The 27349-nt window shown below is 30.7% G+C and overlaps 1 protein-coding gene across 1 annotated transcript; it reads left to right on the top strand.

The window, feature by feature from the left end:
- The first annotated feature begins 1869 nt into the window (after window positions 1–1869).
- Window positions 1870–2865, top strand: LOC121114371 (uncharacterized). Its single transcript, XM_040708320.1, has 2 exons — window positions 1870–2026; window positions 2103–2865. The coding sequence occupies exons 1-2, from the start codon at window positions 1967–1969 to the stop codon at window positions 2802–2804; spliced, it is 762 nt and encodes a 253-aa protein (XP_040564254.1). The 5' UTR covers window positions 1870–1966; the 3' UTR covers window positions 2805–2865.
- Window positions 2866–27349: the final 24484 nt, after the last annotated feature.

The raw sequence follows: 27349 nt of genomic DNA, 5'->3' as shown, positions 1-27349 counted from the left end.
TCAATTAGATCTCTTGTTGTTGCTAAAAACCGTAATCTCGATTTCGCATAAAAAGATTTGGTGTCCAGTACTGACAGATCTTGTCTCTATGGGGTCATTTACTACACTAACAACTCTAATTACTGCAAGCCAATGAATGCAACGAAAATGGAGACGTGTTAAAACAGAAAATTTCCTTTGTTCTAATTTATTATTTATCTTTCAGTACTATAAATGTCCAACGTTCCCATTTTGGAAACAAAAGATTCAAACGTTATTTTAACAATTTCCAAATTTATAAATTATTAAATAAGTTTGGAAATGCTATTGTATATACTTATTTAAGAAAAATGGATAAGTAAATTTGATATTTATAACTTTTTACTACTCAATAAAATAAATCAAAAATAGTACATAAAATTTTGAATTTACTGTCATCTTCATGCAAACATAGCAGCACTATAATATATATTTATTAAAATATTTATAAATGTTGATGTATTTTCTAAGTATTAATAAATCGATCTAATAAAATAATTATTTTGTTCTAACAAAATGGAAAAAAGATATAGCCTTAGAAAATCATGTTCCCAAAATGGGAACGTTGGACTTTTAAGGGATATTCTGTTTTACTACAAATATTTACATTTATATATGAAAATGTATAGTAATATATATGTAAAATAAAATAAAAACAATGTATATTAAAGTAAAATATATTAAAGGGATAATCAGACATAATTTTTAGAATAGTTTAATATTGAAAATAATAGTTTAAAATAGCATTGGATCCGACTTGTTCATCATGTCATTAAGCGTCAGATGGCCATCCGATTAAAACCCTTGAAGAATGTTTAAGAACGAATAATTTCTTTATTGTTTAAAATTTAGAAAACTAGTCCATATTACAATTCCATAAACCAATTGCCACACAGTATTTTATTAAAGGTTAAAGATATTAAGTTAGTAAATATAGAATGCAGAACAAGTTTTTTCTTTTTTTAATGAATTAATAGAACTTAACCATTCACCAACATTACCCGCGCTATGAATTGGGGAGTAGACTACTGGCTGAAAATATAACACTTATTTTTTTTAGACCAAATACTACTTATCTATTTGAAGAAAAATAAAAACATGTGAGTTGGTGACCTCCTATGAACGCTAGTGCAAATTCACACTGATTCGGTCATTTTAAAATAAAATAAAAGCCCTCATCTGGTATGGCAAGTTTGTGTTAAAATAGGTGTAGATAATTGGCTCTTGCTCTAGCAATTTTTTTTACTTCCATCTAGCGTTAAGGATATATACACACTTTTAACGATCAACTAAGGATCCAACATGTCACTCATAATCATTTCTTATAAATTTTATAATCTTTTTAAATAAATTTTTACATGACACGCTCTACATTGTTATTTTTTATATGATATAGTCTAAAAATTTCAAGATATTGAGCAGACTCTCAAAAATGAGTCATTCACAGACAGACGGAAAAATTTAGCTTTATTAATATAAAAAGGGTTTTTAGAAAAATATTATTACAACACTTTTATACACATGAAAGCCTAATTTATTTTAAATGAAATAACGCAAGTACATAGTTATCATTTAAATACATTTTAAATTGAAGATGTACAGCAATATTATTTTCCCTATTTTTATTTTACAACTATGAATTAATCAAATATCAATACAAAATTTCTTTGAAGTTAGAGATATCAAATAGATAAGCAATTCATTAATCTCAGTTAACTAAAAATAATTATTCAACAAATTATAAATACGACTTCGAAGGAAGTATGATTAATAACTTTCCTTGTTAGTAAATCTTATCAATATTTCACACCCAAATTTTGAATCCATCAGCATATATAAGAGCTGCAATTAGTCAAATCATCACACATTAATATCTTATTTTGAGGTTTCAACATAAGGATAAGAGTAAAAACTAACTTGTATCTTCTTCTTATAATATTATCGAGCCATGGCATCCCTTATCAAATTTATACATAAATCCATTGCACTGTTATGTCTCTTAATTACGGTATGTAAAGCAAAAGTTGAAAATTCAGCTAAATAAATATGACTTTTCGATAATTGGATACTTTTTTGAATTACAGATAACACCGACTAAAGTTGAAGGAAGAATAATTTTTAAAGGCTCATCTGATTTTCAAAAGTTTTCTATAAATTATGGACGCTTAGAAAACTCAACTGATCTTCTATCAAAGCCAACAGATGTTTCCACAACACAAAAATCATTTATTCTTTCTCTAACTAACCAAACCAGTGATCCAATCACAAAAGACCCAACAGATCTTCCTACAACATTAGAACCGACGACTCTTCCTTCCACCCACCAAACTAATCAGCCAACCACAGAAAAACCAACTGATGCTCCTACAACATTAGAACCAACTACTCTTTCTCCAACTAACCAAACAAATGAGCCAACCTCTGAAGAACCAACTGATGTTCCTGCAACATTAGAACCCACTACTCTTTCTCCAACTAACCAAACAAATGAGCCAACCTCTGAAGAACCAACTGATGTTCCTGCAACATTAGAACCCACTACTATTCCTCCAACTAATCAAACAAATGAGCCAATCACGGACGACCCAACTGATATTCCAACGACATCTGATCCTACTCTTGCACCTACTACTGAACCAACTACAATTTCTCCAGAAGATGGAAGAAAGGAATGTAAAGGAGCTGGTGTCTGGAGTAATGTTGCTGGAATGGATGAATGGTGTAACACTAATTGTAATGCCATAATACCATATTGCCCGCCATCACATTGTGTGTGTGAATTATAATTAATATATAATAATGCCAAATTTTACTATAGAAATAAATTGTTAATCCATTCATAACAAATCAGATGTAAATGAGTTAAAATTGTTTTAAAATACCCATAATTACGTTATATTATTATAAAACGTACAATGTTAATACTTAAAAAAATATTATGAACGAGCGTTCCTGCCCAGCAAAAATCTGAGTAATTAGGTGTCGGGTAGAAGACAAATATCGTCTTAATAATATAGAAGATAACTCCCCAAAAAATCATAGTTGTTACTCACTATATTTCATGAACACACTCACTCAGACGTAACAACTCAATACTTTTATCAATTCATATGTGTTTTATCCTCAAGGGGGAATAATATGTATGATGGGATGACGGATAAGTTATTTAATCTCTCAAGCGCTCACAAACACTAAGAAACGACGAGTACTCCCAGTATGTTAAATACTAAACGCCTGAGAGAATTAATTCATGTATCATATACGTTATTGTGAATGACGATAGGCCCGGCATAACTCATACAAATATACAAATACTTGAAACTATCTTGCCATAAGGGTTCTTCGCTCTCTTGACGTCATCAATTGCAATTGGGAAATAAATTTTTCCAAATGACTCGTAGTTCATTGATATATTTACAATAAATGAGTAATTCAATTCAGGTCTGTTGGATGGCTCATGATTAAGAAAATTTATTGTATGTTAGAATAGATTATCGAAAATGTGGTATTGACAGGGAATATATTGTTGCCACCGAAAGCTGTTGCACATTACATTGTCTTGTATACGCTTTACAACCCCATCCACATGCCAAGTATATTCTGCTGTCGTGTCATTGATTATCAGGTAAATGTTTTTCCAGGTAACTTAATCAACATGAATTTGATTAAATTTATTGTATATAGCCTTGGCAGTACCACTTTCACACTTTAAGACCCCTGTTTGATTTCCAAAGTGGCACTTTGTTAGAGGAACTACATTGTATTCTTTTCATCTTCGTTTTTAACCGTTCAGGTGAATAAGATAAGAATTTCCACTCTGTTATTTTTGACAATCTTGAAAATCATTAGTTTGCATTCTCTTATCACTTGTTACTAGATTGAGTGGGACCGGGTACCTTATATCTCTATTCAAATATAGTCGCAAGAACATAATCTGTATTATTGATAGAAATATTGTTTCTGCGCTGCAGTAAAATTGCTACTTTGGTTTCAGTTCTTCTTTTACCTTGTTTGCTTTGTGGAGATGAATACATTTATGAGTCAGGCACAGAATCATCCCCAAAATCATAGTTAGTTAAATGGGAATACTATGTTTGGATTGTTGGTTTGAGTTGTTGTCTGGGGTACATTACTTTTTAGGTGTATCTTTGTTGTAGAATAATAAACCTTGTCTCAACTCCTAATCTGCATCTCGTAGAATTCATTGTCAACCGTGAATTTTTATTCTCCATTTACGTTGGTAAACACCATTAACCGAAGCATCCGAATCTCTTATCGGAATCAGCTTAATAATGCCAATTCCAGTGATACCTGTCTTTAAATAAATAAATATATATATAAATATATATACATTATTAAGCAAAAAAAAAAAAACACATCCCGTAATTTAATTATCTGAAATGATCAGCAAATAAAAAAAGGTAAGGATCATAGTATAGACTAACGTAGGTTTAATACACAGGACTCCTACCGGTAGGGGGTCAGGAAAAAACTCATTTTTTTTAAATATATAATATCTGCAATAATGATAGATCTGCATCACAAAATTTAGGTACATCCATTGAAATTGAAAGTTTATTAATAGTATGGGCATTATACATATATATGAGCCAACCAGCAATAAATTGATTCATGAGCAAAAAGAGGAACAAACTTTTTAAACATTTTACTTTAAAAATATTCACTACTAATTATAAATATATTTAAGTCTTTTCTTGTCAAGCCCTAACTTATAAAAATTAAATCTTAAAAAAGTAAATGATTTTGTTATTTGCTTTTGTAGTTCCTTTATACATAATGTTAATAAGGAATCAGAATTCTTCATAAAGATGCTATTTGAATCGGCTGAAAGTTTGGTATCGATACATGTCTAGTTTATACACATTGTTTTGTACCTATTAATTTTATGTGTGTTTACTTTGATGCTACAGTTTTTTTTATTGTTTAAATGTTTGTTTTTTTCCAGTGTTTGCATTTTTTTTTGGTGTTCTTTTTGTTGAATTATTACTTTATATATTCTCCTTCTTTTTTAAAATTTAACTGTGCTCCGAAGAGGGAGTGAGGGCCATTAGTGTACTGTTCGGTTCATATGGCAAGTTAAACTATAATTGGGGAGAAAGTTACTTAGGTATGTCAGGCATAGAAAAGTACTGATTTTGTAGATTTGTAAAAACTCTCTCAAGGACCTTCACATTACCCCATTGTCGGATACGTAGATGTTATCCATCTTGCTTTTTGATATTTTCCCCTTAGAGTTTCTGACAAAGGTAGATCTATAGTTTCTTGTTACAACTGCAAGATCCATTAAATAATTTCCCCTTGTCCAGACCTTTAATAATGAAATGTTCTGGACTCCCGATTATGATGTGAAGTCTCATTTTGATTTTTCTACCACATTGAAGTCGCCCACTATTCTGACACTCTCCTCCCTAGGATTACATTTATACTTTACTAAAGTTGTCTAAAAATATTTTTCTACCCAAATGGAATATATACACAAAATTCTGGTATGTTGGGGGCCAACAAGGTTTCATCATTGTTAAAGTATTTCCCTTTTCATCTTTAAAAATGTAGTTCACAGTTAAACCATTTCTGACCAATATTGTTACATCCCCTTTTTGTATTTTAGTGCCCAAAAGGTAGACAATCCCAGGGAAATTTAACTAGTTCAAGAATTTTGACAAATAAATCCTCGTTTGATTGGAACACAATCCGTTGATATTGCTTTTAATATTCTAAATTTTCCCGATTTTGTTTTTTGGTGTTAGATCTTATATGCTTTAACTTTTCCCTTTCCGAGATAGACCCTGATCTTCTTTTGATTTTGCTATAATCTCCTGACTGTCCATTTCCATATTTTTTAGACTCAATTCCTCTTCATTCGGTGACACCTCTTCCAGTAATTTTGGTTACTCCATGTTTTTGGGGAATTCCACGTTGATAGTAATATGTACATGAGTATTGTCAGGGTATCATTCCTTATGTTAGCCATCTTCTGTATTTAGACGGTAACATCGGGCAATTAATAAAGTCTTTCATGAGGCGTCCAAAATTGTAGCACTTTGTACATTGTTTTTTTCTTCCAGGGAAGTATAAAGGTCCTATCTGTTAATTGATGAGAGATACGAACTTATATTTTGGGATGTTCCAAAAATTTTTACTGAAGCGCTAGGGATGGAGGTGTTCACTCTAGTTTGCATTTCAAGTTGTTAGTCCTTCCAAAACTTTGGTATTATTTGCTTCAAGTATTTCATCTGCTCTTTTTTTAATTCTTCCAATCAACTCATCTTTAGCAAAAATGCATACGCAATATTGAATTACATCGTTGCAATGGTACCTCTAACTTCCGGGACTTTTATATAGAATGAGATAAGGGCATTCATATATTTGATAAGAGCTTTTGATTGTACTTTTCCAGTGTAAGTTTCACCATTCGATGTATAAGCTCAATATTGCAAGCCAGAGCTGTTTTAGAGAATATTTTCTTTTTCATGATCCTCCTTATGGAAGTGAATAGAGGACTATGCGGAAGACGTAACTCACTGAGTATAGATTTATTGGACCTTGTCCTAAAACTTTCGTTCAGAGAAGGATTATATTGTCGAAAGGCATCTTATTGGGTGCTGCTTTCTTATTTTCACCTAATTTGTAAACGAATAGAGGCAATTCGAACCAGCCTTTTTCATTGTTAATTTAATAAGTTTACGATATTTTTCGGTTTTTATTGACAAATGATTCCACTCTCCGGAATTCCTTATTGAGTTCCTATATTGTAAGATCCTTTGTTTTCCATTACAGTTGGGTTTTCTTTTCTGAAAAACTCCAATGTTGTCTCTGTATCCATACAAAAGTGAAGATCTTCGACTATTTCAGCAAAGTTAGAGGTAGGGATACCATTTTTTTGGGGAAAAAAAATTGAATGGTAGGTTGCCGCGTCATAGACGAGACAGACAGTATGAGGGACATTCCTCAAAGAATTTACACAGGAAAGGACGTTATCTTTCTGCGGAAACGACTTCAGATATTTTGCAATCCAGATATATACGGTTTTTTACTTTGGCAAAACGGCACTGCTGGAGAACGAATAGAAAAACAAACAAGCTGTTGTTTAATTTTTTTAGTCAGAGAATGCTTAATAAAAAGAGTATTTACACTTATCGTAAATGTATCACAAAGTTTATCTTTCAGGCTATTACTCATTTGTACAGTTAATATCTTAGTAAATAAAAAAAAATGAGCGCTAAAAGAAGGAGGGAACGAGAAATATGATGTTACTGAATTAAGAACCTTGTAAATATCAGCAACCTGTTATTTGATTTTGGTGGGATAAAATAAATTTCTGCTATAAAAAGGATAACTTTATTTATTGAAAATTTTATTAGTGCTGGGAATATATTGTTATTATATTTAAGCTCAGATATATTTATTTTATTATACATTTTTTTACAATTGATACCAAACATAGTTCTTGTTTCAGAAAAAGATGCTAATACCATGAAATTTAATTAATTTGTTGTAACGAGTCATCCTTTTGATCAAGTAAATCATTAAACAACAAGTTCTTTACAACATGACAAGCTATTTATATATTTTAAATTGTATCCTTAGAATTTGTTCCACATCGAAACAAACCAATTCTCACTAAACAAACCAATAGCTTTCAGGGATACAGGTGCTTCTAACCCTTTCTAAAATATCGTAATTAAAGTAATTTTTGAATGATATCAGTTTGGAGAATCGTCTCAACGATATTTCAGCAGAAATAGTGAAGCATATTGATATCAGAGAATAAGGGAGGCTACTTACTCAAACAATAAGATTTACTGTCGTTATGTATTCCTTTTTCTTAATGCTGATGTTGTTAAAAGTGGTCTAGCAACTCAAACGAAGCTCTTCGTGTTAATATTTGCATTCACAGTCTTCCAGATGGTCTCCTCACTGACCTTCATATCTTTATCTTGGCTGCACATATTTTACTCTTCAAACTGGAACTGATGATGGAACCTCTCTTTCGGTTTTACCCACCAACTCCAAATTGTACTTACAAGACAGTCCAAGTGCATATTGGAAGGGAAATGAAGTTGTATTGTTTGTACCTATATCTCATCAATAAGTGCAATATGAATATGCTAAAATATTACAAATAAAAGGGCGAGAAGGTGTGATAGAGGTGATACAATATGGAGTATCTTATGTTTTTATATAATTGATATGTATCTAATTGTAAAAAAAGATGATTTATGAATGGGTTAAGCATCACTTATATACAAAAAAACTAGTGGAGTTTTAATAAATTATAGAATTTTCTAATGAAATAAAACATCATTTTATTCCTTAACATTCCATTTTGGAATCCTTTTTTTACTCCTTTGTTTGTTTGTATATTTAGATTCTTTTCATTCTTAAATTTAGGGAATATTATCATTTACTTCAGACACTAAACTTTTTTCTTTGCAGTTCAAAATTCAACTGGGAAAAGAGTATGATTGGTATAAGCCAATCAAAGTACTGTTCTTCATCGAATTCAACGTCAAGAATTTCCAGGAATAGTAGGTATTGTTCTATTAGTTTTAAAATATAATTATTGAACATATTATCTTTGAATTTTACAAATAGAAGTTAAAATATAGGGCTTTTGTTTTAAATTTCTGAAAAAAATTGAGTGAGAAAACGTCCTCCCTTAGACAATTAAGGACTTTTTTGATACTTTAATGTCTTGAAACCACCACAGCATCCTGGAATAGAACAATACTTGACCGTATTGATGGAGTTCAATGCAATAACCCTTAGAACAATGAAAGAAGGTAAGTGTAAGTGAAGTCAAGAACATAATATGTTTTTACTAAATAACTAAATATTTAAAAGTATGTTAATTCAAATAATTATGAATTGTAAGTGGTGAGCATTTCATTTTACCAAAATTAAAAGAATAAATAGAAAAAATGGGAAAGGGAAACAAGTATGAAGTAAAACATTTAAATTTGTATTCCAAAATCATATTAACTCTAAATAATAATGTAGATATAAACAGTTTGCATAATAAAAAAGGAAATATAAATAAAATGATAAGTCTAGATAATCATAAATTATACATTTACTACTCTTTAATTGAAGCTTAATATTGATTCAAAAATGATCAAATAGAAGATTAAGAATTCCTTTTATACAAATCACTTGAAATCTTCTTTTTAGAAATTATGATTCATAAATTTCTTGTTTGTAAATTTTATCAGTCTTTTACATCAAAGTTTCAATCCAGCAACATATATAAGAGCTTTAATATGTTAGATTAACTCACAATACTATCTAAACTGAAGATTCCAACATCAACGGTGGTGTGAAAGCACACTTCTATATTCTGCATCTAACATCATCCAGCAATGACACCCTAAATAAAATCTACGTGTAAAATCATGAGCCAACTGATGCTCCTACGTCACTAGAACCCTCTACTCTTCCTCCATCTAATCAAACGAATAAGCCAATCACAGAAGAGCCAACTTATGATCCTACATCATTAGAGCTCTCTATTCTTCCTCCATTTAACTCAACAAATGAGCCAATCACAGACAGGCCAACTTATGATCCTACATCATTAGAGCCCTCTACTCTTCCTCCCGCTAACCAAATGAATGAGCCAATCACAGACGACCCAACATATGCTCCTACATCATTAGAGCCCTCTACTCTTTTCTCCATTTAATCCAACAAATGAGCCGACCACTGACGAGCCTCCTTATGCTCCTACATCATTAGAACCTTCTTCTCTTTATCCATCTATCCCAATGAATGAGCCAATCGCAGACGACCCAACTGATATTCCAACGACATCTGATTCTACTCTTGAACCTACTGCTGAACCAACTACAATTTCTCCAGAAGATGGAAGAAAGCTGGTGCCTGGAGTGGGGTTCCAGGAATGAATGAATGGGTATAGTACTAATTGTAATGTCATAATACCATATTGCCCACTATCACATTGTGTGTGTGTGAATTATAATTAATTTTTAAAATTATGCTAAATTTTAATTTAAAAATTAATTATTGTTACAGTTTGATGGTTGATCAATTTATAACAATTTAAAAAATAGGAGTTAAAGTATATTTTAAAATAACGATAAGAATTATATTTTTATGATTCCTAAATGGCGTAATAAAATTACTAACCAGTTTTTGGATAATATCCTCAAATAATCACGAATGGCCCAATTCTTGTGAAAGATGCAATAAAAATATCTTATTGCCTAGATCATAAGAATTATATTTTGTAATAATATAAAGTCCCATTTAGTTAGAAATTCAGTGTGGTCAGATTTTTATGGATCAATTGGTATATAGTAACATTACGACCACTTGTAAACTTTGCCATTATTGGCAACAATGAAAGTTTCTTAACGGGGTCGAAGGACCGTGTTAAGATGTGAAATGTAGTTGAAGCATATCCTTCTTATACATGGAGAACTTTAAATAAAGAATGTTGCTATAGAAAAGCTCGGCAGACGTTAGACTCAAATTGCCACCAGGGGTTGTAGTCCAGCAAGTTAAGGTAACGGCTCTGGGGCGACAAGAATTTAATTAAAAGGCATTGATGATGTTTCTGCAACGCTTAATACAGAATTGGTTATCATTTTGAGTCAATAATGGACTTACAACAAACCTATTTGACTCCCCGTCAGCAGACAGAACACTTTTGATGCGGTAGATCGGTCTTGGTATTTCTTTATTGTGAATTTGGTCGTGGATATGACCAGGGTGTCTTAAAAAGAATATTTGGAGCTAGATTGACTGTCCTTGCGCTTCACAGACGATCCTTGAGGTTGGAACCATCGTCCAGGCCCATATGCAAGTGGTAGTTATTGCATCGGCTGACAAAGGGATGCTTGATAATGTCCAAGGTGCCATGGCCGACGTGGATGAAAGTTGCACTCTCCAATTCTTTTTTTTTATCCTTTCTCCAGATATAAAATTTATGCTTGCATAATCTCAGCAGCTTTGGATTAGCTCCAAGTTCCCTAGCGTGTGACGATAGTTGCTGGAGGTACAGTAAAGAAGCAGTAAAGTTCAGTTTTCTTAGCCCAGCATTCAAAAACATTTTTTTATTGCTGAAGTGAGCTCGTTTGTCTTTGGGAATTCTTGACGGGCAAGTTCAGCCACGTTATGGAGTGCATGAGCTAAACAAATAACATGTTTCAATTGGGGGTAGCATCTTTTGAGGTATTTCCCTGCTTTTTTATAGTAGGACGCTCCATTAATTCCAATTCAGGTGTAGAGAGATTTTTTTTTTTTTGCATTTTACTAATTTTATTGTACAAACTCAAAGGTACTTGGTGAACAATAGATTCTTTGAGGAGATGAAAAAATAAGAAAAAGGGGAATTCTACCAATTGTTTTCCTTTTCTAATCTCAAAACAGTAATTTATTAGACAAAATAGCTCAGTTGTAATTATTACTAAATTATAGTATTAATTTTATATTATAACTTTAAAAAAGTTTTTATCAATTTTCGATTTTGATTGATCTTTTTTGTTTTACTTATACTTATATATATATAAAGTTGTGTGATAATATTTTGAAATAAACTAACATTAAGTCAATTAATTGAGTAGTTGCAAGGAGTATATATTTAGAAGTTTTTTTTTTTTTTTGATATTTTAGAAGTAGGAAATTTAACTCCAATAAATAATTATTTTCTCTTTTAACATGAAATGCTTGATACTACGGCTGCAATATTTTCTTAATATTATTAGAGTGTTATATCTGAGATCAAAAATGACTTTACGGCTTACATATTGATATACAGATATACTTGATTTTTTTAATAAAGATGATAAAAACTCAATTCCTTCATTAAATTTGTTAAAAAAATATGGAATTGATTGCACACTTTTTGAGTTTGACCCCATAATCTTTCATTCTTTTTTTCTCTCACTCTTTTTCTTTATGGCTATGTCACTCAAATATATGGAATTTTCTTATAAGGTCAATTCAAAAAGGAGTTTTATTGATGAAATAATTTGGTGGTCTATCTCAAATTTACAACAATATAGAGCGTTTTTGTAGGGGTTCTTTCATTCGAATCTATGATTAAGTTTTTAACTATCAAATGAGATATTTCATAACTTTTTAAACATTTCTTGATACCATGACCCTCTCAATAAAAAGAACCCATTTTCGACTTTCAACAAATATAACTCAATTTATATATGTATCGAGTAAAGGCTACAAGATAGAGCGAGCGTGTTTATATGATTTACACATGATCGGAATAAAAATTGAGTTTTTAGTATAAACTTAGATAGAGAATATCACGGCTTCATTGGTGACACCGACGTGATTCAATGATCACACAAAATACATCTAATAGTTCCGAGATATGGACGCTGGCAGTTTCAAACTCAGCGGAAATCGTTAAAATCAAATTCAATTTTAGACCAACTTTTTGGATGCAAAATGATCTTTTAACCACTTTTAAATTACTTTTTTACACTTGAATCGGTATTTTTTAAATCTTTTTTCAAAGTAATAAGACAAACTCGCAAATGTCGTGATCATTAAAGTCTTTTTATGCTTAAAGTAATAGTTTTATGACATTTTATAAAGTTTATAAAGTACAGTTTGAAGTTCATATAAAGGTCAGAGGTCAGAAAAAGGTCAACTTTTTCTAATGTTTTTTTAACGTGTGTACTAGGGTGTACAATTTCGGATACGCGAACGATCAGAACCACTGTATTTTCCTCCGATTAGCAATATTCTTTGAAAATCATAATATGAATATCATAAAGGCATATACATATGTATATATTATACAATTATGCATTGTATCAGTTGGTAAAATTATCTTTAACATACGCTTATATATTATGATATACGTATTAAAAAAAGCACGTTATATAATAATGTGCATTCGTAATGTATATAATATTTTTAATAATTATATTCCTTTAAAAAAAAATTATACTAATATTTTGAAAATATTGTTTTATCAAAAATAGATGTTTATTAGAAAGTGCTTTTTTACTTAAATTGACTATTTCAGATAAAAATGTAATTTCTTTTTTAAAACTAAATTAATATTGAAACTCATAAGTCCCTTTTTTGTCTTTTTTTTAGCATCATATCTTTAAAGGAGCTATATATTTACACATGTCGTTGTGAGAACCCTCCTTAAACTTTCATCAATATGGTTCTAAGTCTATCTATGTCATCTCAATGCTTCTTTTTAAAAAAAAATGAAAGAATAAGGCTAATATAGATTCTATACATACTCGTTCTTCAGAGTCCTTCAGGAAAATTGATTTTAGTCATGGCATGGTAGTAATTACCTATGTTTTATAGCACTTCTCTTACACATTATAAGATTTTAATCATAGGCACAACTATAATTGTATAAAGTATTACACATTCTTAAAATCTAAGGATTATATTTATAATATAATGGAAACAAAGAATCGATTATATTTCATAAATAACCATATATTTTGCGGAGTTAAAGTAAAATTCATTAACAAGAGGTTATAGCCACTTCCCTTTTCAAAAATTTAGGATTATTATAAAACTAAAGTGGTCCTATTTTGATAGTCCAAAAAAAGTACAAGTTGTACAATTACTATCAGTTTTTTTATAGGGGGGGAAGGTAGATATATTGAAATTTGAATTATAATTATATAACTATTGAACTGCTCACTTTTGCAACACATGTCCACTTAAAAATCATTAAAATCTACTTTACTCATAAATGGATTTAAAAAAAGTATAAGTTCAAGTTCTGTCTTAAACTATTCTTTAAATTATATATTTATCAAATCGTTTTTTAAATTGAAGAACATTTAGTCTAGAAGAATGGTATAGTTGGCATTTTACAATTAACAAATCAAGTAAAATATATTTTTATAGGATTAATTGAGATGCTCGGTAATTTTGCCTTAAACTATTTTTCCTCAGAACATGTTGCCTGAAACCATTTTTGGCTAAGGAAATTTTGCCTTACAGTCATTTTATATCATGGATATTTCGCCTCAACGTATAAAAAAAGGAGGCTCAGGCGTCGTCATTTTTATTTCTGGTGGAAATTGATCTTCTTTTTGGATTTTCTAAATCATAATATGAAATATTTATTACTATAAATTGTATTAAATGTTTGTTTTTTGTTGGAATAATGATGAAATGATTATTTTGCTTTATATTATGATTGTTCGTCAATTGATGTGTCTTTTCTAACATGAATAATCCATCATGTCTAATGATTATTACTAATATAAAAGTGATTAGCAAGAATTCTATTCGAATCATTGCTGTGGTTATTTATTTATGTTTTTCGTAATATAACAATTATATTACCTACTTTGTCAATTGTTCAAATTCATCACGTAGTGATATTTTATTGGTGTATGCATTGAAATTTTGGGGCATTCAAATGTTTGACGGTGGGGTTTGAGGCTGTAAAAAAATTGTTTGTATTTATTTGTGATCTTTACAAAATGGGTTTTCATTCGTTCGTCATATTATGCTCATATATAATCTAGGATAAAGTTTCAACTAAATACCACTATTAATAAAAAATCTAATTACATATTCTTAGTAAGTATCCATAAATTAAATAAAAAGAGTTTACTATGGGACATCTATTTATGTACAATGCAGAAGATTGTTCCAATGTGTTTTTTGTCGGTTTAAACATATACGTATATATATTTGTATTGCCCATTGTGATATAATAAGTGAAGCAATATATAATATTTTCAAGCTTCATTAATAAAGATGTTTTCTTGATTTTTGGTTTTTATTTTTTTCTTGGTTATATTTATGGTATTTGTATATATATATATATAAAAGTTATTATAAATCGCTTGGAACTCTGTATATTAGTTTTTCTTTCCTTTCCATACATTTAGTTATATAGAACATACGTGAAGTGATTCAAGTATTTTTACAAGATATTATTACATTTATGTATTTTGCTTTCACAATAATGTTACATATTTATATAATACTAGCCAAGGGTTAATTGGCATATCTCAGGCCAAGAAGGGAGCGAGAAATACCATTGACAATACACAATGGTATTTCTTCTTAGTGTTTATACACCTTCGGTGCGGGTGAGCTTTATAATATAATGCATGTATATTATATAAAATTTATTTTTGTGAATTAAACAAACATATTTTATAAACCTTAAATAATCTGCCAAAATATGTATACACATAAAAAAATTTGTTCAGATGAGAAGTCCATCTTTTTTTTCTTGTCAAAACAAAATTCGTGAATAAAATAAAAAAAACTGTTTAGCAATAATTTCGAAAAAAAAAATAGATAATAACATTTATCGGTATGGTAAAGAGAAAAACAAACCAATCAAATTTTTTTTTGTACTTGCAAAAAAAAAAAGAAAATATATATAATAATAATGTTGTCAAAAAATAACCCTAGATAAGTCTTTAATTTTTACAAATTTTGAAAAAAGTTTTGTATTCAAATATTCTGAGAATTGAATATACTTTAATGGATTGTTAGTCTATAAAATTTTTGTCCAAAATTCATCATATTTTGTCATTTTTTGTAATATTTGAAAATTTACGTTTGATAAAAGATGAGAAAAAAGTAAAAAAAATATTCAGAAAATGGCATATATTTCAGTTTAATATTAATTTTTATGGGTTCAATTTAGATGCAATTGTATCTTCAGACAAATTTCTACAAATTTTATTTTATCTACGAAGTTTAAGTCTCCTAGTACCAACGATGTGGGCACGCATAAAGGGAACAAACAAACAAACTCTTTTCTATATATACAAATTTACCCCCCTCCCTCCCCCCTTAAGTTATATCCTCTTTATAACGCGGTAAGGGAACTGGGTAAAAAGAAACCACAAATTAAACTTATTGAATAAGTTGAACAATTATAATCATTACACCATATAAATTAAAAATTATTATATTATTAAAAAATATATACTAGGAAAGGATAAACCGGCATTGCTCGAGCCAATATTATATTGAAAATTCTCAATGTGATAACTCCCTCCTTCCATGATCCTAGCATCGCAGTAAATATAATTTATTACTATTACTATATAAATTTAAAGATGTCAATTGTCTAATGAAGTATTTTTGAACAGATTATTTTATGAAGTATATTTATATTTTATTCAAATTTCTAAGTTTAAATATAATTTTATTTAGCCTTTCAAAATATTAATAATGAATTTGGGAGATTATTCTCACTCTAATTCAAGTCAAGAAAAAATAATTATTGATTCTTAAAATGAACAAGGCTGTGAGTATGCTCTGAAAAAGTTCCTTGAATACTTTCACATTCATATCTTCTCAAATGATAAAAAATGTATACAATTTTATTAAAATATGATATTAATACAGTAGACTTAGTCCATGTTTACTACTTTTATAAGACTATAACCCAAATTAATTATTCCTAATAAGGATAATCCAAAAACGTATAAAAGATCCTCTAGATCTATTCGGATTCCTTATAGACCTAAATAATAAATTAGTCCTAATATTATAGTACTTCAGAAAAAAAGCATTTTTTTCCCTTGATGAGACATTCCTCACTCTCTTTCTTAATCTTACCAAAATACTTAAATTACCAGCTTCTTGATTTGTTTTTTGCTCGGAGTCACAATCTTTATGATTGTGATTATGATTATGATTTAATATTTGGAGAATTTGTAGAGGTTGCCGCTCTGGAGGTACAATTATAGGCCTTCAAAGTGGGCATGGTCAGCCTGGCACAATATATCGGGTGTAGAAAAAGTACTGGGACCTACCTCTAAGTAGTAATCAAAATACACATAATTGATCAGGATGATGTTGTACACAAAAAAAATTATTTTATAATATTTTTACTATAACAATGCATATAAATTATGAATCTGGCCACCATCAGCCTCAATGACAGCCTCCAACCGTCTCTGGAACTCTTTTAACACATTAGTAATGTGTTCCTTTTTCATGATCTTCCACTGCTGGTTAACAGAGGTCTTCGGGGCATCGATATTTGGGTAGCGGACTTTGCAGGCCTTCTTCTCACACTGCAATCAACTGGAGCAATCAAGTGTATTCAGATCTGGACTTTGAGGGGACCAAATATTTTTGGACAAGAAGTTCATGTTGCTACCCATCTACTCTTGTACAATATTAGTAGTGTGGACCGGAACCCCACCCTGCTAAAATATGTACGTGGTCTGGTTGGACTTCTTCTAGGAATTGGTGATCTATGGGACCACATTTGTTTTAACTACATCAAGTAATTGGCCGCAGGTAAACGATATCCAACTGGAAACCAAATTGGAGGCATTTTTTCTCCAGTTGATGCCACAACCTCCAACTTCATCACAGAAGCTGGATTTTAAGTTTGGTGACTGTTCTGATACTGTTTTCAGCATTGCCAAAGCATACTACCATTTCATTTTGCTTGTTGTAGAGGGGATCGACGGTAAATTGATGTCCTAGGTTGAAGTACTAAAGAATTATTGCAATGTAACCATTAAGTGTCGAAAATTTGGTTGTCCGATGATACATATTTTATCCTACTTGGATTAGTCTAAAAATAACAGTGATATGTTTACAACTATTAGTGAAATTGTAGTTAGATAAAAGTTAGGTACATGGTAGTAATTTCGACCACATGTTTCAAAAAAAAAAAAAAAATGAACAATGACTTTCATTTGATGATATGATGCATTTCAATAAATTACAATGATCTTAATGGGAAACCATATTGTATGAACACAGTATTCGAGCATCGGACTAAAGCATTTTTTTAACTAGCGCAGTAGAATATAATTGACTCTAATAACCTTTTAATGATTCAATACTTAGAATTCCATGGATTGCCATTAAGTTGGATTTGTAAAATATATTTAGTGTTTGTTTATATGTAGCTTGTTTCAATATTTATTATCTGGTAGCCACAAGTCGGCTAAAATAATAGCAATATATTGATATGCACGATTTGAGTAATTTCGATCCCAAAAGAGAATATTCCTCTTAATGTGATAATAATAAAAAAATATTTTATACGAAACTACTTGTTAGTTGAGAAACAATGGCTTTGTATAAGGAGGAATGATATTATGCATGCAGGTAAACATTTATTTGTATTGATAATTGTGGCAATTGTCATTTTAATAAATGCGAGTTTTATAGAGAGCTTCTTTTTCATTGTAGTTTAACTAGGGATATTAGAAATGTGGACATATAGTTGAGGTTTAGAAAAATTAAAAATAGCAGTTCGTAGTAAACGTCTATAAGTTCTACTAGTATTGCTTATTATTTTGTATCAAAGTCATTCATATAATCAATCAGAGTGACCATTAATCAAATGGAAATTGTTGGTGTGTTCACTAGTGATGGGAATTCCAGCTCTTTCGGCTCCGGGAGGCTCTCCAGATTGTTTTTATTTCCATTATAGGCATATTATAATTACAGAGGCGTCTGCATGGGGTGGGATGGAAGGGCTGTAAAAAAATCCAACATATAATTTTTTGTAAATAACTACTGAGGACGACCCTACAACAGGACTATATTTTAGAAAAAAATATCGGGTCCCTAATTTGCCCGATTGACCTTTATTTTTGGAACAGAAATCCTTATAAATTTTTCATCTTATTAAAGAGCTGACTCATAGAGCCGTTACGTTACATTATGTTGATTGTTCTATTTTCTATGTTCTCAAGCCTACAAATTTTCCGGAACTACAAATAATATCAGTTTGTTCCTTGAACAAATGCATTTCTAGATTTACTCTTTATTTTGTTGCTATCTATGTTTAAGAATAATTCAGTATATTTTATGACGTAAACATATGAGTGTCATAGGCCTCTTTCGCTTTTGCAAGCTTTTTTTAAAAACATTAGCATTTTTTACAGGATATTTTAGTATCACATAAATCATGCGTGTACACAGAATCTAATTCTTAGAACTTAGCAAACTATAACTTTCAAGCTTCGACATTTCCTTTTCCGAATTAAAAAGTTTTATGATTTAAAACAGCTCTTTTTTCAGGTGAAAAAATGGCATGTTAGTATTTTTTGTACTTCCAAAATTTAATTTAGCATACTTTTTTCTCTTTTTCAAATACGACAGACTTTAAATCACAAAACTCTCCATTTTGATAAAGGTAGCTGTTGAAATTTGAAGATTTTAATATTGAAGTCTCTATAAATAGATGATATATACACTAATACGACATGTGCCGGTATTTTAACAACAAACATTAGGCACCTGGGACAGTTCTACAGGTAGGACGGTGTTTTTGTTTTATCGACTAGCCATAAGTGATTGGTGTCTATTAAAAATATAGTGTTGATCAACGAAATATTTACTCTACTATCGTAGAAAAGGCAGCGGGGCGTTGTTACGATCCACGCCAGAAGAGACAATATTGAGGTTGCAAACTACTTAAACCTCAATGTTGCCATTGTTTAGAGAGTCAGGAAGGAATTGGAATTGTTTTGAGATGAAATAGCTCTACTCCATGTCACACTGCGAAGAAAATGTTGACTTGAATATTTTAAAATTCGAATATATTTACTGGTGCCAGATTGAGCATTTTGAAATAAGAATATTACAGTAATTGGCTATACTACTATGGCAAGCAACATTATACGTTCTTTTTTTTTTTTTTTTCAAGAATTATGTGTTTAATATTGTTATTTTTAACTTGCACTTCTTCGAAAGTATTTTGTTTTAATTTTAGTTAGTAAGGAATACATGGTTACTAATCTAACAATATTGCTTTGATGGCTTAAGAGAGCCTGGTGAAAGAAATCGTAGCACTTCAGTGGGATTAAAAAATTCATGGGTATTTTTGCACATAAGATTGTTAATGAAGAGCGACTCACTGTATCGATTGGTGATGTGAAAGAAGCTCCTTGGGATTCCATCTTACAAAACAGGATTGACTGACACTCAGAAAAAGTTATAACTTAGAATAGCAAGAAAATACAGAAACTAGGGAAATGTGAAAAATCAGTTTTATAGAGGGCATTTGTCTCTAACACAGGCATGTTAATGATTCTAATACTATCGTCGATATAGTGCATAAAAACTATAAAAAAAAATACCCTTCTTTAAAAATCTTTTATCGCCAAAAAGGTTGGAAAAAACTGCCATCGAAAATAATACATTTACTATTCATGACACTCGTAGAAATTCTATTTTTAATACTGGAAGATTTATTTTTCTTCTGAAGCGATCAACTCTAAAAAACGTGCCTCTCCCTCCATTGTATATTAAATTACAAGGAATACTACAAGGATAAAATAATCCCTGGTTCTTTTATAAAAATGTTATGTCTTCCTCCATCTTGGTGTAAGGTGATTGCACATTTTTTAGTCGGGATCAATAATAGCCGAAAATTCACGGTAAAATTTCAAATATGTAATAATCTTATCCAATTTTAACGTCCCTGCAAGGATTGTGGGATAACTTTTAATAGTATAATTCATGCTTTTAGCGATTGTCCTGTTTTAAACATCATTGTAAATCAAGAATTCATTCGGAATTTTAGCCCAAATTTTGTAACAGCACACATATTTTTTTAACGTGACATCTAGAACATTTTACAGTAGAGATGAAAAAGCTATCAGTGATAGTATTTCAAACTTTAAAGCCTATACTAGCCAACAGAATATAGAAGAGGAACCAATCGACACTGCTCACATTAAAGCAACTATGATATCTGCAGCAGCAAGGTATACTGCATTTAAACTGAAGATATGGAACGTAACAAACGATTTATCGTGGAGGTATACGTTTGGATTAATAAAATACTTCCCATCAACTTCTGCAAGGCATTTGAATATGTTAAAAGGTATTATCAACTGTTACAAGAAGCATGTCGTGAAGTTGGAACTGGAATCGTTTATTTTATTTTATTATTTACTTGATTATTTAGTAATGAAATTATAAATAATATAAATGATAAAATAAAATTCATTCCATTTGTCCCCTTCTCTCAATACAAGGCCTAAAGGATTAACATACCTTAACCATCTCCATGGGGGAGACTTTTCCAATTACTTACAGATAAATGCCTGCAAGGAGTAGATGTTGTTGTGTGAGTTGGTAGAAACCTTCATCTCTAAATCTATTAGAAATAAGCGATGGGATTCACATTGGAAGATTTAGAAGGCCGGGTATGGAGTTTCCAAAATGGCAGCTTCTCTTCTTTTAAGAAATTACGGGTCTTGCAGTTTTTGTGAGAGGAGGGGAGGGGGCGGGCTCGAGTGTTGCTGAAACAGGAACAATTATACAAGCTAGAGGGAACCTTGGCTTAAATGACGTTGGGGACATTAGCTCTCTCTCTGGGAAACCATCTGTAGTTGTGGGATGTGTCGATATTCCATTATTACACATAGAAATAAAAGTTGCTTTCGTTACCACGGGGCTTCAAATCATTCAGTAATTTTCTTCTGTGGTCAACCGGGGTGGTCTTTTTTTCGTCTGGAAGGATATGACTTTTGTAGAAGCGGTATGACTTCATCCTCAAGACTTTTTTTATTGTTCTGGAGACTGTTACATGGCTTACTTGACGCTTTTTCGGAAAAACGTTATATGGAGACACAGATATGCCTAATGGACAGTTTCAGACGTTCCAAGAATATTTTTTATAACGTGTGGGATTTTCTCTTCTATGCCCTCTTCCTTCCAGTGGTTCTAAACATCGTAGATTTTGATCTTTTGATATCTGATCATCTACTTGATGCACGCTGGGCTGTGTCCTGTGCAAGTTAATTTGATGATGATGACCTAGATGAGATTGTATTGCAAATTAGTTAACAAACAAAAAATATTTTTTTAATACGTAAAAAATTAATTAAATTGAGATGTATAAAAAAATTACAAAGACGAAAAAGTATCTCTCCGTCTCCTTCATCATAAATACTTTTATTGAATTAAAATTTGCACAACTAACTGTAAGCAACCTCTCTTTTTAAAATAAAAATAACCAAGTTCAAAGCTTTCTTATTGTTCAAGATGTAGTTAATGATAGTTCAGATTTACTTGAATGGCCTTGTGTATTACTATAATAGTACTTAATATTTTATAAATGAATATGCAACGACATCTTCTTATCATGGCTTATATTCAACTGTACATTTTATATATAAAATAAAGGTAATATGAAATAATAATACATAAGATTATCTGAATGGAATAAAATGTAGGTACATTCAACATGTTTATTTTATTACAATCCACTTCTCTTCATAAAATAGACGTATACATTTTCTATTGCTCCAACACATCTTCCCATTCTAGATTTGAATCTTGTAGCTCGTATTATTTTGTATCATTATTTTTCCTACTATGGCTTATTAGTCATAAGTTTGGTCCCAAATTGGAGGCTCTATAGCATTTTTTAAATACCCAGCTACCATTCCTATCCTCCACATCAAAGAAGATTTTTCCTTCAACGATTATTCAATTTCTGGTCGTTTTTTTATTAGACATATATACAATATATATATAGAGAGAAAAACGGCCGATTTTTTTTTTTTTTTTTTTTTTTTTTTTTTTTTTACTTTATGTCAAAAAAATAATTAAAAATATGTGGTTTCTGTAAGTTTAACATTTTACTTATATAACTTTTCACAGAGACCTTGACGTTACACCGTGGAACACATCGCTGATTAATAAGGACGGTATTGTTGGAGATAAAAACACAGCTTAGCGATTGGAAAAGGAAATCGATTAATGCATTTACTCTTTTTTTGTATGATTTAATATTTCGTCGTTATGTTAACATTTCTTTCTGAAAGAAAAATTATAGCCTATCTTGTATTTAAATTGTTTTAAAAATGCATATGAATATTAATATATAAAAATAATCTGATGGTATTTCCCGAAAACTTATGGTATTTTAAACATAGAAAGTTCCTTTCTTTTATAGCAGTAATTAATTTTCCCCTTTAAAATCATATATCAGATAGTCGATATTATTAAGAGTCTCAATTTAGGAAACCTTTGGTCTCGCCCACCTTTCCCTCTTGGTTTCTTAAAATACTATCCCTAGTTGAGTAGGATACTACTGTCCTACATTCTCTCTTATATTATTATATTTAACAACAGGTACTTTTCCGAAAATGATTCTTTGAATTAGTTATTGATGATGTTTTTGTGTAGTCGAAAATTGATCATGCTGTATATTCCTTGACTTCCTTATAAACTCAGCGTTACTACATTTTTCATGGTATGTTCTTAAATGAATGCTACTAATAAATTGTTATTTGACATTGCAGTGATACAAATTTTATGTGTATAAGCTTTTCGCTTATTATCGTACATTTATACAATACATATATGTATTTAATGGTAGATTTTTTTTTGTTTAAGATGACCATGTTGAAACATTATTACTATTAAGTAAAATGAAGTCTTTTTTTAGCAATAATAAATTAATGAAAAAAATAAAAATAGAGTATGATTACAATTTTCCCCGCAAAGTCATATTTTTTCTCCAAATTGGCAAAAACTTACAATGGAATTAAATCATCGCAACCTTTTAATAATACGGAAATAATGGGAGGGGGGAGGTTAGCTAAGAGAAGTAAAGTTAATTATATATTAGCAGATACTTAGAGATACAAGAAAGAGCAGTGTTACATTCGATGATGAGTATAATCAGATGGGAGGCACTTCATTATAACACAGAGAGTATCCCCAGTTCTTTATTAATCTCAAAGTAATCTCTATAAGCGACGAACTTACATCCATCTCTACATAAGGATGCATTCCATCAATTGCTAATTGTCTAAATAATTCAAAGAAGTCGACATACTTCTCCTCCTACAGGGTGCGCAGGCTAATCTCTGCCGCCAATTTGGAGCACTTTTTTGGGGAAACACGGACACATAGGAAGCTGATTTTTTTTGTCAGATAGCTTGTTCAAACCTATCCTTTGCCCAAAGGATATGCATGTCGTCAAGGAGACGAATTTCTCGGCAAACATCATGGTGTTTGAGGTGGTTAGCTCTGTCGGCCCCGTCATGCTTCTTCATGTTTTCTTCCTAGGGTTAATGGTCAATACTAATGCCTATCTGGACATGCTACAGAACAATGTGAAACCTTGGATCGACATGGCTGCAAATGGGAGGCCTTACATATGGCTGCAGGACTTAGCTCCCATCCACACTTCGAAGAAAAACCAAATATTTCCGAGACACTTTTGAAAACTTCATCTCGTCGGAATTTTGGCATCTAAACTCGCCGGATCTAAATCTGACGGTTTTTATTGTTGGGGCGCAATCGAACTACAAACCAACCCAACCAAAGACAAACTTATAAGTCGTATCGAATAGGAGTTCTAAGATTTGACAAGGGGCCAAATCGTTAAGGCTTGCTCCTGCTTTTGACCTCGCAAAGAGAATATAATTGTGACCGGAGGTGATTTTATTAAATTAAATAAATTAGAATCTATTAAGCTTTTCGAATCTGGTGTTATTTTTTTAATTTAATAAATAGTTGGAAAGAAAATTGAAGTTAAATTTAAAAAAAAAATTGTGGCACAGATAGATTGCGCAACCTGTAATTGTATAAGATGTAATTCGAGTTGTTTTTACATATTATTAAAAATGTTATGATATTATATTTCAATTTTTCACTTAAGATCTCTCCAATTTTGAGTTAGAAAGAGGAAATATGAAAACTGGGTAATATTTCAAACTATAATTACAATATATTGTTAATTCATATGTGTTAAAAATATAGTTGTAATGAATTTTTAACCGTTTATATTTGTCAAGTTCATAAATTTATAATTATATTTTTTCTTTTAATTAAGCGTCTATAAAGTCCTACATCAGATTTGGAAGTACTGTTTAAACTTGTTGGCATGTTATGTCACTAGCTTCTTTAAGCTAAAACAAAAACAAAAATAGCTTTAGTTTGCGATTTAAATATAATTTTTATATTTGTATCAACAATATAAATAACTTCAATCACTTGAGTCGTTGATCAAATGTTCACATATGGTCATTTATAATTATAGTGCAATTGAGAAAAAGCAAAAAAAAAAAAGATTATCGGGCTTACGACTGAGTCCTTTTCCTAACTTCTCAAGTTCCTTCATCTTGTACAAAATACGTAGAGTACTCACGTCTGTACCCATGCAAATTTCCTTGAACTTGTTATCATTGGTTAAAAGAGCTGCAACAAGTTTAGGTTGTACTTCTATTTTTGCTCTTAACTTAGCTAAGGAACCTCTGATTTCTACAAGAACCACATTGTTTCAAAGATTATATTTGGTTTAATAATCCAAGACTTTAGAAGTAATATTCAATACAACTTTTGTATAGATTATCTTTTTGTAGAAAAAATCCATTTGAGTCCTCTTGTGATAGGGATAAGACCCAAGAGGTCATGCAAGGTGCAATTAGTGGTATTTTAGTACCTTTTGTCTTCATTAATGTATTTTACCCGGATATATCCTATTATATGGTCACAGCATGTAATTCTATTTTGAATTGGTCAATAATAACAAAAAATCAATGTCCTCCTGATCTCAAGGGCCAACCAGAATTTTGATCTCAACTAATTTGGCATCTTTTGAAATATATGTTTAAGATATTAAAATAAAATAAGAATTGCTATTGTAGGATTACAATTTTCAAAAAAAAATGTCAGTTTTCCTGGAATAATAAGTTTAGTATTACATTAATTATATTACTAACCATATGTAGTTAGGTAAATATTGTATTATCAAAACATTTGCAATACGGAGTTTTTATCAAAAATATTTATTTAATTAGTTATTAAGACAAGTCGCTTTTTATTACCTTTATTTTTAACCCTCCTGTGTTGTTCATTTTTTTATAAGACCTGAAGAATGAATAACCTAGACTTTAAAAAAAAAAATAACCCATACTAAATACATTCATTAATTTCTCAATTTATAATTTTAGTTTACACTTTAAATTTTCTCTTCCTTTTCATAATGGCATAATTATTTGTATTTAGAAAAAACTTTTTCTTTTTTATTTACTATGCTTTTACATCTAGAAAAATGTAATTTTTCATTCCAAAACCCTAATTTGCTAATTAGAAAATATAATTTATTGCAGTTAATTTTTGAAAAAAATTGAAGCTACATTTGTTATTTTTTCTTTTGACTCTGACAATCTTTATTATATTTGAAATGTAACATTACTTTTAAATAGGAAATATTCCGTCCATCTCAGATGTCCTAAATGCGGAAGCTGTTCTAGGAGCCTGGTTTTTAAGTTGGGCAAGATGAAAAAAAAAAAAAAAAAAAAAAATTTAGAAGACCTTTCCAAGATGTCAGGAAGTTCAGGGGATAATCTAAAAGAGATACGATTTTTTTTGTAAGTTTAGAGAAGAATATAAAGGAAGATCCTACTAAGTCGATGAATCGCCTTGCCAACAACTTATCTTTTGGCTTCTAAGACCATCAGGAGGGCTATAAAACACAGCTTGAGGTAAGTGTCTTTCACAAGGACCCCACACCAACTTCTTACAGAGGGCAATAAAGCCAGGAGGCTCAAGAGGTGCAAGAAAATTCTCAAATGGGTCAATTGTGAAAATTTTCTAAATCAAGAATACTTTTCACAGATGTTCAATTCCACAACAGCTGGAACGACCGCTGGCTTGTATAAACAAAAGGAAAGGTCAAAAAGGTTAACCTCACCAAATATTCGGGCCAAACTATGATCCTTGGTGTTTTGGTCCCTGATGGTTATCAAGGTTCGACAGAAATTGGACAGAAGGCCAACTATCACGTGCATAGGAACACCATCTTGCCATAGATGAATACCAACTAACCAGAGGATAACTACGTGTGGACACAGTACGGCGCCCCGTCTCATACGCCCACCAAGTATAAAAAGTCCTGTGCAGATAACATGGCTCGATTATGGCCGCTTTTACTACCAGAACTGAACCCTTTGGACATTTTTATATGAGGAACTTTGGAGAGGGAATCCATTAAGACCTCACAGGTAAATGTGGACTCTCCAAAGTTGCTGCATTCGACAACTTGTCAGAGGGTTTTGTCATCAACTCCCGCATGGCCTTCAGGCGACGTGTAATGGCTGTGACTGATAAATGAAGGTGGCCATATTGAGTGAAAAATGTTCTGCAAAACCTTGACTTCATATTTTGTTAACACTATTTTTTTCGCCTATTATAGAAAAGTTAGAATTATTGCTTTATTTATAAATTCATCTCTCGATTCCAAGTTTTCCTGCCCCACCCTGTAAATTTACATACACACTTGTAAAAACATGATTTTGTTTTGTAAAAATAGTTGTCAATACTTTTAAAAGCTCTTTAATATATTTTGATATCTCAA

The sequence above is a fragment of the Lepeophtheirus salmonis genome, chromosome 3, assembly GCF_016086655.4.
Source record: "Lepeophtheirus salmonis chromosome 3, UVic_Lsal_1.4, whole genome shotgun sequence".
Lineage (NCBI taxonomy): Eukaryota > Metazoa > Arthropoda > Copepoda > Siphonostomatoida > Caligidae > Lepeophtheirus > Lepeophtheirus salmonis.
Note: the sequence above shows the minus strand (reverse complement) of the source record. Positions and strands in the feature narration are given on the sequence as shown.